The sequence below is a fragment of the Megalobrama amblycephala genome, linkage group LG7 (genome assembly GCF_018812025.1).
Source record: "Megalobrama amblycephala isolate DHTTF-2021 linkage group LG7, ASM1881202v1, whole genome shotgun sequence".
NCBI classification, from domain to species: domain Eukaryota; kingdom Metazoa; phylum Chordata; class Actinopteri; order Cypriniformes; family Xenocyprididae; genus Megalobrama; species Megalobrama amblycephala.
In genome coordinates, this window is record NC_063050.1 from 21,249,275 (window position 1) to 21,262,207 (window position 12,933).

General features: G+C 36.2%; 1 protein-coding gene across 3 annotated transcripts in view; it reads right to left on the reverse strand.

The window, feature by feature from the left end:
• The window catches only part of pkn1a (protein kinase N1a), a 52,777-nt gene that overhangs the window by 18,980 nt on the left and 20,864 nt on the right, over window positions 1-12,933 (reverse strand). The window contains exons 1-3 of one of the 3 annotated variants that reach the window (XM_048196491.1): window positions 12,138-12,479; window positions 1,230-1,530; window positions 657-805 (exon numbers count right to left, since the gene is read on the reverse strand). In XM_048196491.1, the coding sequence (XP_048052448.1) occupies window positions 657-805; window positions 1,230-1,530; window positions 12,138-12,230 (543 nt within the window). In that variant the 5' untranslated portion in view covers window positions 12,231-12,479. Of the gene's footprint in view, window positions 1-656; window positions 806-1,229; window positions 1,531-5,100; window positions 5,521-12,137; window positions 12,480-12,933 lie in introns of those variants that run through there. The other 2 variants (XM_048196492.1, XM_048196493.1) reach the window with 2 other exon arrangements.

A 12,933-nucleotide genomic window follows, 5' to 3' on the forward strand; every position in this document is an offset into this window, starting at 1 on the left:
TTCTAAGGAATATCATACAACTAAGGTATTGTTTCATGTTTTAAATGTATACAGTTGTGTTGTGCAGCATCTTATTAGACAAAAAACAAAAATGTGTTTTGTTGTAAATTAATTGTTATATTTTGATTTGATTTGATTTTATAAATTTGATTAAATTGTTAAAATGTATATACATTTGTATTAAATCATAAAACACAGAATCCCAAAAAATAAAATGGAAAACTTAATTTAAATTTAATTTTCCCTAAATTCTAAGATAGCTACTCTGTGGAGTTTAACTGTGAACAAACAAGTTTACATTCATTCTCAAAGTCTAACAAATATGTGGAAAACATTTCCTTCTCCATTAATTGGAAATTGAATATCGCGATAAATATCAATATCATATTATATATATATATATATATATATATATAAAAAAAATTGTGATAATATTTTTGGCCATATCGCCCATCCCTACACTGAAGACTGGAGTAATGATGCTGAAAATTCAGTTTTGTCATCACAGGAATAAATTACATTTTAAAATATATTAAAATAAAAAAATAAAATAAAAAAACAATCTTTTAAAAAAAAAAAAGGCGACACCAAACTTTTGAACGGCAGTATAGATCACTACGTTTTGGAGCAGAGCATTTGTGTGTGCATTTGTATACCTTAGTGGAGCCATTGGCGTAGATGGGGATCATATTTTCAGCCCCCTGTTTGACTTTGAGTTCGATGTTTAACTGCCTTTCCAGTGCAGCGATTCTCTCCTTATGGGCCGACGACCTGCTCTCTGCTCCTGGAGACTGAGGAACATCATCTAGATGCAAGAAGTGAAAAATTACAGTTGGCTGTGGACTGAGGGATTTAAGAATGAGTAAAATCTGTTTTTATACAAAAACATGAATTATTGATATTACAGTCATCTATAATTTATGTATAAACATATGTGCTTTTGTTAGTTTTAAATAATTTACAAGCATTGGAATAATGGATGAGCATCATCTCAGTAAATCAAAACATGAAATCAAATGTTTAATTAATTCTTTTTTTATATATTTAATATAGTTTAGATTTGAATCAAAATGAAAAAAAAAAAAATTAAAAACACAATGAAGTATGCTAAAATGTTAATAATAGTTTAAGCAGTTTACGTAATGATACTTTGTTATTGTAAAACAAAAAATTAGACTTCTTAAAATAAAAACATCATCACTCATATACAGCAGTGTCCGTCTACTCACCACGTGAGTCATCTGTCCCTTTGACGACAATATGAGCATCCAGCTCTTGTAGTTGAGCGTGGAGCGATTCCAGACGTCGATTGGAGCTCCGCAACTGACTTTCCACCTGCTGAGCATTTCGTTTATCTGTAGTGGCTCTGCGGAGATTCTCTGCCCCCTCTTTAATCTTCAGCTCCTTTCGGATTTCCCTACGGATTCGCTCCCGCTGTTCATCCAATCGCTGCTGAACACTCGTGTCAGAGAAATCGGAGCTGTGGTCCAAGCCTAGCTGCTCTAGTACTGACAACCCACCGGGATCACTCTGCAAAACAGAAAGATGAAGTTTAAAGATAAAGCAGTAATAGCCTGCAGATCAAATTCAGCTTTAGAAATCCTAAGAGATCTTAGTAATTCACTAAATGCACTCCATTGAGATCACTTTGAATGTTGGCATGAAGTCTTATCCACATCTGGCCAAGAAGTGCCAACAGGAAAAGACCATCTGACCAACAAGTAAGTTCTTGTTTTTACATGCTGTTGGATAGAGCTGTACAATTAATCGTTAAGCCCGGGACACACTAAGCCAACGTCAAAGAACTGGCGGCAACAAAAGCTGACTGTGTTGTCACCTCTTGTCAGCTGCATCTTGGCCAAAAAAGCTGCACTTGAACACACCAAAAGAACTAAAGGCGACTGTCAACTAGCACATGCATTCTGCGACTGTGTGTATGGAAATAACGGTCTATGTTAGCAGGTATCAATAGTCTATTTTCATCATTCAAAAGCTAAACAGCCAATCAGAGTTCTCTTTCTCAATGACAGCCGGACGCCGAATCAGCCCAAAAAACCCAGACGGTGTCCAACTAGAGAGCCAAAAACACACTGGAAAAAAAAGCAGACAGATGCTAAAAAATGGCCTGACATTGCCCGACGGCCGACCGTCGGCTTGGTGTGTCCCGGCCTTTAAACAATCGTGATCTCGATTCAAACACCCACATGATCTTAGTGCTAAATGACAGCAATTTGGCTGTCTATTAAACCTTTGACATGCAGGATCACAACGAACATTCAGATCTGCATTGGTGCTGCAACTGAGCCAGAGAGAACAGCTGTCATGCGTGAAACTTCTTTTCAACCACACAGTATCATTATTTTACAAAAATTACAATAATTTAAAAGATCATAGAAGTACTGGGATAAAAGTTTATAGTTTGGATATAAACACTGATGTCTATGGTAGTGATCAAAATAGAATATATCACCCTTCGAAAGCAACTTGACACTTCAAATAACGAATTTGTCATTGAATCATTCATTCAAGAGATTTGTTCAAAAACACTGATTCATCCAGTAATGAAACAAGTGAAGTCTTTATGAGTGAGTCATTGAATCATTCATTCAAACCTACTAAAAAAAAAACTTTTTATTCAAATGAATTAGATTAATTTTGTCAACATCTAGTAAAATACATGTTATTTTGTTTAGATTTCTATTTAGAATCGTGGGAGACTCGTGATCTCTATTTTAAACAAAAAAATCATGATTCTCAATGTATCCAGAATCATGCAGCTATAATGTTATATAAATCTACAAGATCTGAAAAATAGTTACAAACAATGTTTCTACATCGTAAAACAAATTTGGATTATAAAATTGTCAAAATCAAATCAATCTTTATAATGTCTTAATGTATTTGTGCCTTATTGTCACATTTATCAGAACAGAGCTGGGATAATATAGTTCACATTTTGTGACTATACAAGCAATCAAGCAGTTGAGATACATCAGGGATGGGCAACTGGCGGCCCGCAATGTCTTTAAATACGGCCCGCTGGACCACTTGGATGATCAATGGAATTACAGGATTACTTGTCTGTTGCCTGCCTACCAGTTTCTCCGTAGCTTGTTAAACATGCTATTTGAGCAACGTGAACACAAATTAATCATACAATTAAAAGAAATAACTGATCATCCTCCAAAAAGCGGTCACTATTTACATCGCATATCGTGTGTAAACTCTTGGGTTTCTAAGGCAATGACTGAAGAGCTTCATTATCAGCCCCACAGTGGAAAACGAAACCATATCCGTACCGGCCGACTTGGACCGGATCGGCACGGAATGGAACGGTAAAGCAAAGAGAACGGTTTGGCCTGATGGTGGAAAAGCGGCTAACGAGAAGTATGAAAGATACACATACACCTGTGATGCCAGAGTTGCACTTATCTTATCTTACATTTTTAAAAATAGTATTTTTATTCATGGTAATATGTGGATGTGGATTATGGTAATACCATATGGAACGACTATTTTTTGAATTAGCACCTTTTAACTGTTCTCTGATGTTGAGTTGAGAATGTTCTCTAGGCTTGTAATCAAAAATAGGACATCTGTACATTTGTTTGTTGCAAATTTACAGACAATGCAATTGAGATGTTTACATTTGGTGTTGGGGTAATATAGCTTGTCAACTGAAAAAGTTTCCCATTTGTATTAGCAAAATTGCACAAGTTTTATAGTTAATAAAATCTTTAAAAACAAACTGCATTAATTATAGATTGATTTCCTTTAATAAAAAGTAAATTGAGGAAGATGGTGTAAAAAGTGTGAGTGTGGATTAGTAATCTGGCCCCTTTATATGAAGGAGAAAAAATGTTGGCCCTCATCACAATCGAAGATGCCCATCCCTGATACACATAATAAATTGCAAACTTTCCAATTCCAACGATTTTTCCACTGATACTTCTATCATGGTCCCTTTAAACACAACTTTATTTCCCGGTGGACTGGTATAAATGTGCACCTTGACTCCTGGAAACTGTGTGGAAGTCAGCCGATCAGATTGGAGCTTGCGATATTTTACAAACTTTTGTGTGCAATATACATCAGCCTTATTCTCTGTAACATAACACAAAAAAATTGAGAATATCCTTAATTGTGAACATTATTCTCAAATACACTTAGGGCCCAAAATACAAGTGTCTGGAAACAAGCTAAAAAAGTGAGCAGCACAAAAATGTCTCTATTACTCCACATAGATTTACACATTTTGAACTAATGCTTAGGAACCAAGTAACTACATACATAACAGTGGATTCCAGACATTTCGGGTCACTTGCCCTATTGTTTTCCATCCTGCTAGTCATGACTTCCACGTTGGGATACTATTCACCGCTTGCGGGACACATTTCAGGACACCAGCTTCTATTGGTTTAAAAAATAAAAAACTGGAGCATTTTTTAATCAATCAGTTCAGCAACTTCTATTATGTTCCAGAAGCTTTAAGCTCTTGTTTTTAACTAAATATGCTTCAACTGACAACTTATCAAATCTAGAGGGGAAAATAAATTCAATATTGATTACAACATTGATTGAATTAAAAACTGTCTGGAGATGTTTACTTTTGTAAAATATGGAAAAAAAGAAACCACATTGTGATCATAAATATTAAAAAAGCAAATATATCAGATGCAGCAGGAACAGAATGGATCTTCTACAAGAACTGAAACAATAGGAGTCCTATGTAAAAATACACAAACAACCACAAAAAAAAAACTTCAAAAGGACATCAAAACCACTAAAACCACTTTATAAAACCTCAAACAAATGCTTTACAGGTTACATGAGTTTGCACACTAGTCACAACCACTAAACAATCAAGAATAGTGACCACAGCCAACACATTTTTCCAAAACGACGCATTTTTAAAATCTATTTTACCATCAATTTGTAAAACTGAACACAACGGTGGCAATAAACTCCTATAGATTTGCTATGTCAATTTTTTTCCTTACACAACCTATGGGAAACATCCAATTGGCAAAAAAAAAAAAAAATTCTTATCTGTAGAAATTATTTTGACGACCAACGATCCTTTCAAACACTGTTTGTCACCTGAATGTCCAGATATTCCCAGTGATCCCATTCACCAGACCAACACATTCTCCTCTCTCCGGTAATGACACCAATATCCAGTAGCATAGAAACAGAAGGACAGAGGGAGACGAAGGAAAAGAGAGAAAGAGATGAGGGAAGGGAAAGCTTTGGTCGAGGGTCGCCCTCCCTATGCAGGATATCCGGTTAAACCTCTGCACGGTCTCTTCCTGTTTTCTGCGAGGCTTGGCTTTACTAGATGACACCAGCGTGGGTATTATGGTTATTGTGTGTGTGTGTGTGTGTGTCCATATACATGATTCTTTATTTCACTTTAAAGTAATATTACCAGTTTCAATAAAATTTAACAGACAACATGCAGCCATTGTTCATTTTTCAGTTTATAAAACTGTTCGAGTAAAAATGTGGTTTCATTCACGTGAAAGAAGACTTCTAAAAAACCAAGGCAGGAAAGACCTTCATAAACAACAATTCAGAAGAACATGGAGAAAAGCACGAGTACATGTGTGTGACAGAGGGAGATAACGATATACCAAGATAAACCAAGCAGTGGAGGTTGGTGCAATGAAATAAAGTACAAAAGTTTGACGTCAGTATAATTTTTATCGTTTTTGCACACCAATGCTGTATTTACTTGATTAAAAACACAGTAAAAACAGTAATAGTATTACAGTTTAAAATAACTGTTTTCTAATATATTTTAAAATGTATTTTATTCCTGTGATGCAAAGCTGAATTTTCAGCATCATTACTCCAGTCTTCAGTCACATGATTCTTTAGAAATCATTCTAATATGCTGATTGGCTGCTCAAGAAACATTTCTTATTATTATCAATGCTGAAAACAGTTGCGCTGCTTGATATTTTTGTGGAAAACAGGACTCCTCAATGAATAGAAAGTTCAAAAGAACAGCGTTTATTTAAAGTAGAAATTTTTTGCAACAATATAAATGTCTTTACTGTCAGTTTTGAGCAATTTAATGCATCCTTGCTAAACTAACTTTTGAATGGTATATTATCACTGTAATATTATATATTACGATAAACTTTTTTTTTCTGAAACTAAGCTGTGATTGGTTATGGTAAAAGTAGCCTTTGTTCTTTGAAATGTCCAAAAATATATTCCAATGATGAGCAAAGAAAGAGTCTAAACTGTAGTTGTGGTATTCCCATGGTAAGTTTGGGTAATTAATTGTTTATAAGATGATGGCATCAGATTTCTAATTCTCAGCTTCTCATCACCTTGCGTGATGCTGTATGACATCAACCTAATTAATTATGACGAGAACTTTACCCAAATAGCTGGTTTGAAACTGAGGAACTTGAAGTAGCTGCTTTTTGAAGTCTTTGATGTAACTCAAGATAGCAGCATTCAGCTATTGTGCAACTGACTCTTGAAAACAGCTCACATATGCACAAATCAAACCAACAGCAGACACCCTTTTTTTTTTTTTCAACAGCAGACACCCTGAAGAAGAGACCCTTTCTCTGTGTTAATGTGATCAAACTGCTATCTGATCTAACAGCAAATGAACACAGAGCCCTAGGCTGATGTAGATAATTGCAAAAACACCATTTCAACACCAGCAGAGATTTAACTACAGATAAAGTAGCTCAGTGACTAGACTGTTGCAGTAATGTTTAGTTTGCACAAAAACACATGAGTCATTTACAGTAACAGAAGCAAAAAATAGTGTGCAAGAAAGGTTTCTGACGCATTGGCATCAAAATAGCCCGTTATTACAAGACACGCCAACGCAAGGCTTTAGTTTACACAGGTAATCCTAATGAAATGGCAATGTAAGTAAATTAATCTGACTTTAATCCACACTATAGTTTAAAGGTTTGGGGTTGGTGAGATTTTTTTAATGTTTCCTAATATGATGATTTGCTGTTCAAGAAACATTTCTTATTATTATCAATGTTGAAAACAGTTGCTGCTTAATATTTTTTGTGGAAACGCAATACATTTTTTCAGGATTCTTTGATGAATAGAAAGTTAAAAAAAAACAGCATTTATTTGAAACAGAAATCTTTTATAACATTATCAATGTCTTTACCGCCACTTTTGATCAATTTAATCCATATAATAAAATAACTGAATAAAAGTATTAATATCTTAAAAAAATAAAATAAAAAAAAAATCGTACTGATCCCAAACTTTTGAATGGTAATGTGTAATTGCCCCGTTTGCTAAACAGGCAAGAGATGTGATCGCTTTATACACTGAACAGATTGAATTTACGCTTTTCTTCACATATAAACATTCAGCGACTCACACGTCAGTTGTGGTAAATGGAAGCTCAAGCATGTTTGCTTGACATGCAAGAACCAATAATGTTCATTCTCATGTGTTACGCAGCAGGTTTGAGCTTCTGCAAGAACCAGTGAGGTTCATTCTCCTGTTACGCCACACGTTTGAGCTTCTGCATGAACCAATGAGGTTTATTCTAGCATTACGCAGAACGAGGTTTGTTCTCGCGGGTCAAGCAGGTTCAGCTGAGCTTCTGTTTATGTTCGCTGATCAGTGTTTATATGTGAATAAATGCCTAAATTTAATCTGTTCATCCTATAACGTGATTGTGTCTCTTCAGAAAATGTGGACTAAACCTCTCAATCCATATGGATTAGTTTCATGATCTCTTTATGAACTTTTTGAGGCGTCAAAGTGGTAGTTGCGAAGCTGTATATGGAGGAACAGAAATCACTCAGATTTCATCAAAAATATCTTCATTTGTGTTCCGAAGATGAACGAAAGTCTTACGGGTTTGGAACGACATGAGGGTGAGTAATTAATGATAGAATTTTAATTTTTGGGTGAACTAACCCTTTATGCCGGTTTCACAGACAAGGCTTAAGCTATTCCCAGACTAAACTGCATGTTTGAGCTGTCTTAACTGAAAGCACACCAGAATTAGGGCTGCACGATAATGACAAAAATCATAATTTTTGATTATTCCCATGAAAAAGTAATTGCGATTATTAATTACGATTATCACAATTTACACTGAATGATGTATAGCTTTATACCATTGTTTGAACAACTGCATGCCATATTTTTTATACAAATAAAAAGCAAGCTGAACACACTCTTCCTGAATTTTTTTAAATTGTTTTTCTACAGCATTAAAGCTCAAAATGTCAACTATACATTGGTTTGGTTTCTTCTTTAAATAATAATAAAAAGTCAACATATGCATGGTATAACCTATAGGGCCTGAAGTGTTGTTGGGCCGCTTGTTGTTGTTACTTTTATTTTGACAGCGCTGAGTTCAGACAGATCCTAAGCACACTGTGCTCGCATCGCATTCTCCGTCTTAATTAGTTTACGATCTGTCTAACAGTCCTGTCTTATGGGTTATTAGATAGAACTGTTAAACAAAGAAAGTCGTGCTGGATTTTCTCCTTACCATAAGGATGAGAGGTCCTATCATTGTTTTTCATGTTTGTAGAGTTAGTTAGTTTGTGGAGTAAATATATAGGCTGTAAATATGTAGGACGTTTTTTTAAAAATGGCGGGTGCTGGTGTTTCGGGTGCTCAGAATTTTAGTATCTTCTATTTATAATGAAATTTATTATCGGTTTATCTGGTACGTATCTATTTAGAGGATTTAGTGAGACTTCTAAATGTGTCCTGAATATAGATAGAAGATATTAGGGTTGTTCCGATTCCGATACTAGTATCGGAAATACCACCGATACCAGAAAAAAATTCTAGCATCGTATCGGCGAGTAATTAAACTCATGTACCGATCCGATACCATTTTCTTAAACAATATCTAGTTGCGCCCGCTATCTTTGCTTAAAGGGATAGTTCACCCAAAAATGAAAATTGGATGTTTATCTGCTTACCCCCAGCGCATCAAGATGTAGGTGACTTTGTTTCTTCAGTTGAACACAAATGCTGATTTTTAACTCCAACCGTTGCCGTCTGTCAGTCTTATAATAAGAGTGGACGGGAACTCGAACGATAAGAGTCTAAAACACTTCCATAGACAAGTCCAAATTAAACTCTGCGGCTCGTGACGACACATTGATGTCTTAAGACACGAAACGATCGGTTTGTGTGAGAAACCGAACAGTATTTATATAATTTTTTACCTCTAATACACCACTATGTCCAACTACATTCAGCACTGGATTCGTAAGGTCTGATCGCGCTCTGACAGCGGCAGTGATGTCTCGCACTCATTGAAGTCTATTCTAAGACTGGCAGACGGCAACGGTTGGAGTTAAAAATCAGCATTTGTGTTCAACTGAAGAAACAAAGTCACCTACATCTTGGATGCACTGGGGGTAAGCAGATAAACAAATTTTCATTTTTGGGTGAACTATCCCTTTAACGCAGCAAATCGGAAATCAATTCTTCTCAGAATGCAAACACAGGAAGTTGTGCTGTGTTGCCATAAGCAACCACTGTTTAGAGCAGTGAAGAAGTGAAAAACAGGGTTATTTATTAGAAATAACACTAAATAAGATGCTAAACGAATTGAATCTGAAGCACACCTTTCTCATTCGGCACCGTTTCCATTTTTGAGACGAATGCTAAACTATTAGGCCATTTATTATGTAAGCTTTGTACTTCACTCGCATTATCGACAACATCCTTCACATAACAGCACAGTCAGGCAGTGGTCACAGAATTGAATTGAGCAGTGTAAAGTTTTATATGTTTGGTTGATTGTATTTTGTTTTAATATTTATCAGCTGCGGTATCAAGTAAGCAATGCAATAATTTGTGTGCGCGCATGAGGCGCCGTCGCGACCACTGGAACGTTTTTTTCCTAAACTGTACTTTGTAATTTATGATTTATGGTCGTAATTTAAAAGCCATACATAATTCATACATTTACAAAAGATATTTAAATAACGAAAACAAGCAGAATGTCTGTTTCCTTTCCTAGATCGATAGAGTGCGCCACAATGAACCACTTTTGTTTTGTTAATCTGTAGACCTAATTATATGGTGAAATATTTCACGTAGCCTATAGGCCTAAATATTCCCTTTTGTTGTATATGTGTTATGTGTGGCGTTGTGTGAACTCATGTTCTACATATCCTGTAATTTTCGCTGGTTTCAAAACGCACAACAAGCTGCATATTAGCCTACTTGACATTCATTTTCACTTAAATGTAGGTCTAATGGTGACATATATCATCGGAAAAACTAATGCCAGGGCATTGCCATTGTAACTTACCTAACCTATGATGACATGACAGCTGAGCCTGAGCGCGTCAGCGCGGGCATTTCACTCACGTTGGATGCGTCAGCGTCACATTTGCATAGGCTGTACTATTTGAATTCGTGATTGGTTGACTGCCAAATCAAAATATTAAATAGAACGAAAAAATAACGTTATTAACCGGTTAATGGCCATTTCAAATGAGCGTTTCTGTTCAAAACGATTAAATCTGATTCAGTTTCCGTTTCTGGTTACGTTCCGGTCAAAATTTCGTTCATTTCCGGTTTTCGTTTTCGTTCCTTGAACCGGTTTAGAGCCCTGCACCCTGGTATCGGATCAGTACTCGGTATCGGCCGATACCCTGAGCTCAGGTATCGGAATCTTTATCGGGAATGGAAAAGGGGTATCGGAACATCTTTAGAAGATATTCAGAAAAATATGGACATAGTGTATTGAAACAACCATAAGCAACATTAACAAATATCAAAACTTCAATTAAACTTGCACCAAAACCAATTCCTACCACATTTCCATCCTTAAAAGTGTTGGGACCCAGAGGCTGACAGTAGTACCAGATCACTACGATAACAACCCTAAATAACTCTTCTGTGGGACTCTTTCTGTGACATGACATCAGCACTAATTGATGTGGTTACAATGCTACGGTTTCAGCAACAATGGTTTAAGTCTACAACCACAGCATCCTTTCGACCATTTCGACCAAACACAAGTCATCAGATCTCAACTGAGACAACATCTGAAGCCAATTCGGTGTATGCATCAATTATCACAAAGGACAAAAAAGACCTAAGAGAGTGAGACAGGATATAAAGAGTGTCAGACAGAGGAAAAGCATAAACAATGACAGAACAGCACAAGGGAGAGTCAAAAGAGGAAGAGGGGGATGAGAGGAAATGACGTGATGCAACTCGCAAAGATATCAGATGTTGGGGGAGGGAGGGAGGACGCGGTCCACAAAGAAAACAAAAGTCAGTCCACACAGGAAGAGTTTTAACTCCATGGTGAAAAAAAGAAAGAAATCGGGAAATAGATAGGAACAACAGAACATTAGAAGATCCAAAGATGGCAATAAAAGGGATAGTTCACCGAAAAATGAAAATTCTGTCATCATTTACTCCCCCTAAAGTTCTTCCAAACCTGTATGAATTTCTTTCTTCTGTTGAACACAAAAGAAGATATTTATGGGTAAACAAACAGTTGCTGGGACCCCACTGACTTCCATAGTATGGAAAAAATACTAGGGAAGCAAATGGAGCCCATCAACTGTTTGGTCACTGACATTCTTCAATTCTTTGTGTTCTGCAGAAGAAAATAACTCATACAGGTTTGGAACAACTTGAGTGGGAGTAAATGAAGTGAACTATCACTTTAAGGAAGTGCAAACTGACATGTAAAGTATTGCAGCACTGCATTTCGTATCAATATAGTCAAAAATAAAAATGTAAATAGTGTATATAATTTACTTTATAATACATAAGCATATTAATTTTTATAATAAACTGTACACATTTCTTATTTAAAATTGTTTAATGTGGCATGTAAAATATGTTTATTTTTTATTTTTGAATACAAATAATAGATTTATATAATACAATAATAATATAATTTATTATATTATACTCTCAATACATTTCTTTAAACTAAAGAAAAACAAAATTGTTATGCACAACAATTTGCATTCTTGCACAACACATTTCACATTACTGCAGCTATAGTACACTAAATATGAACTCACTTAAAATGATCGACTCTAAGACTTTATGACAGAGTATGCTTCAACAAAAGCTCAGACCCAGTGTTCGATCAGGATTTGGGGCGTTTTTAGCAAGCCTACCACTTGTGGTGCAGCTGAAGTCTCTGGGTGTGTAACGTCGTCGACGTCGTGCTGCTCTGTGAGGGATGTATTTCTTCCCTCCTCGTTAGCCATGTCACACCCTCTATCTCCCTGCGTCTGTCTGCCCACCCGGCCGTAATAAAGACTGCTAATAAAATTTCCCTCTAGAGCGGCGGTCAGTCCACCCCCCCGCCGAGACCCTCTTTATCAAACCCACTTCACAACAGAGACAGCTTCCCCCTCGACTAAAGAAAGGCGAAGAACGGAAACGATGTGGGGGTGAGACGCAGAAAGAGAAGAAAAAAACCAAAGCGACAGATTAAGTCAGTGAGAGAAAGTGTGACTAAGCCCCACCCCTCAACTTCCTTACCTCGATCTAAACTCGCTCTCCAGTCATGCGTGTTGCATTTTGTAAGTGTGTATGCATGTAGTGTAGTCTACACAGAAACAGATGCAAGCAATTGCATTGAGATGTGATACAGAGATCCTCATCTAAAGAGAATGCATGAAGTATGTCAGAGTCATTGAGGACACAGGAAGAAATGAAAACTCAAGGTTTTAGTACAATGAAGGTTTTGAGTCAGTTGCCACACACTTTCATTTGAACTAATCCTTTAATAACCATTTGACACTTTACCCAAAAAACCCAGAATCGAATGAGTAATGAAAAGTTGCAAATACAGGTGAAAAATTACGAGAATAGTGAAATAGAAAGATAAACATAAAATGACACCAAGCATGCGGATGCGAAAAAGTGCACAATGAACAAATGGTGGGTCACTTTTACAGCCTACAA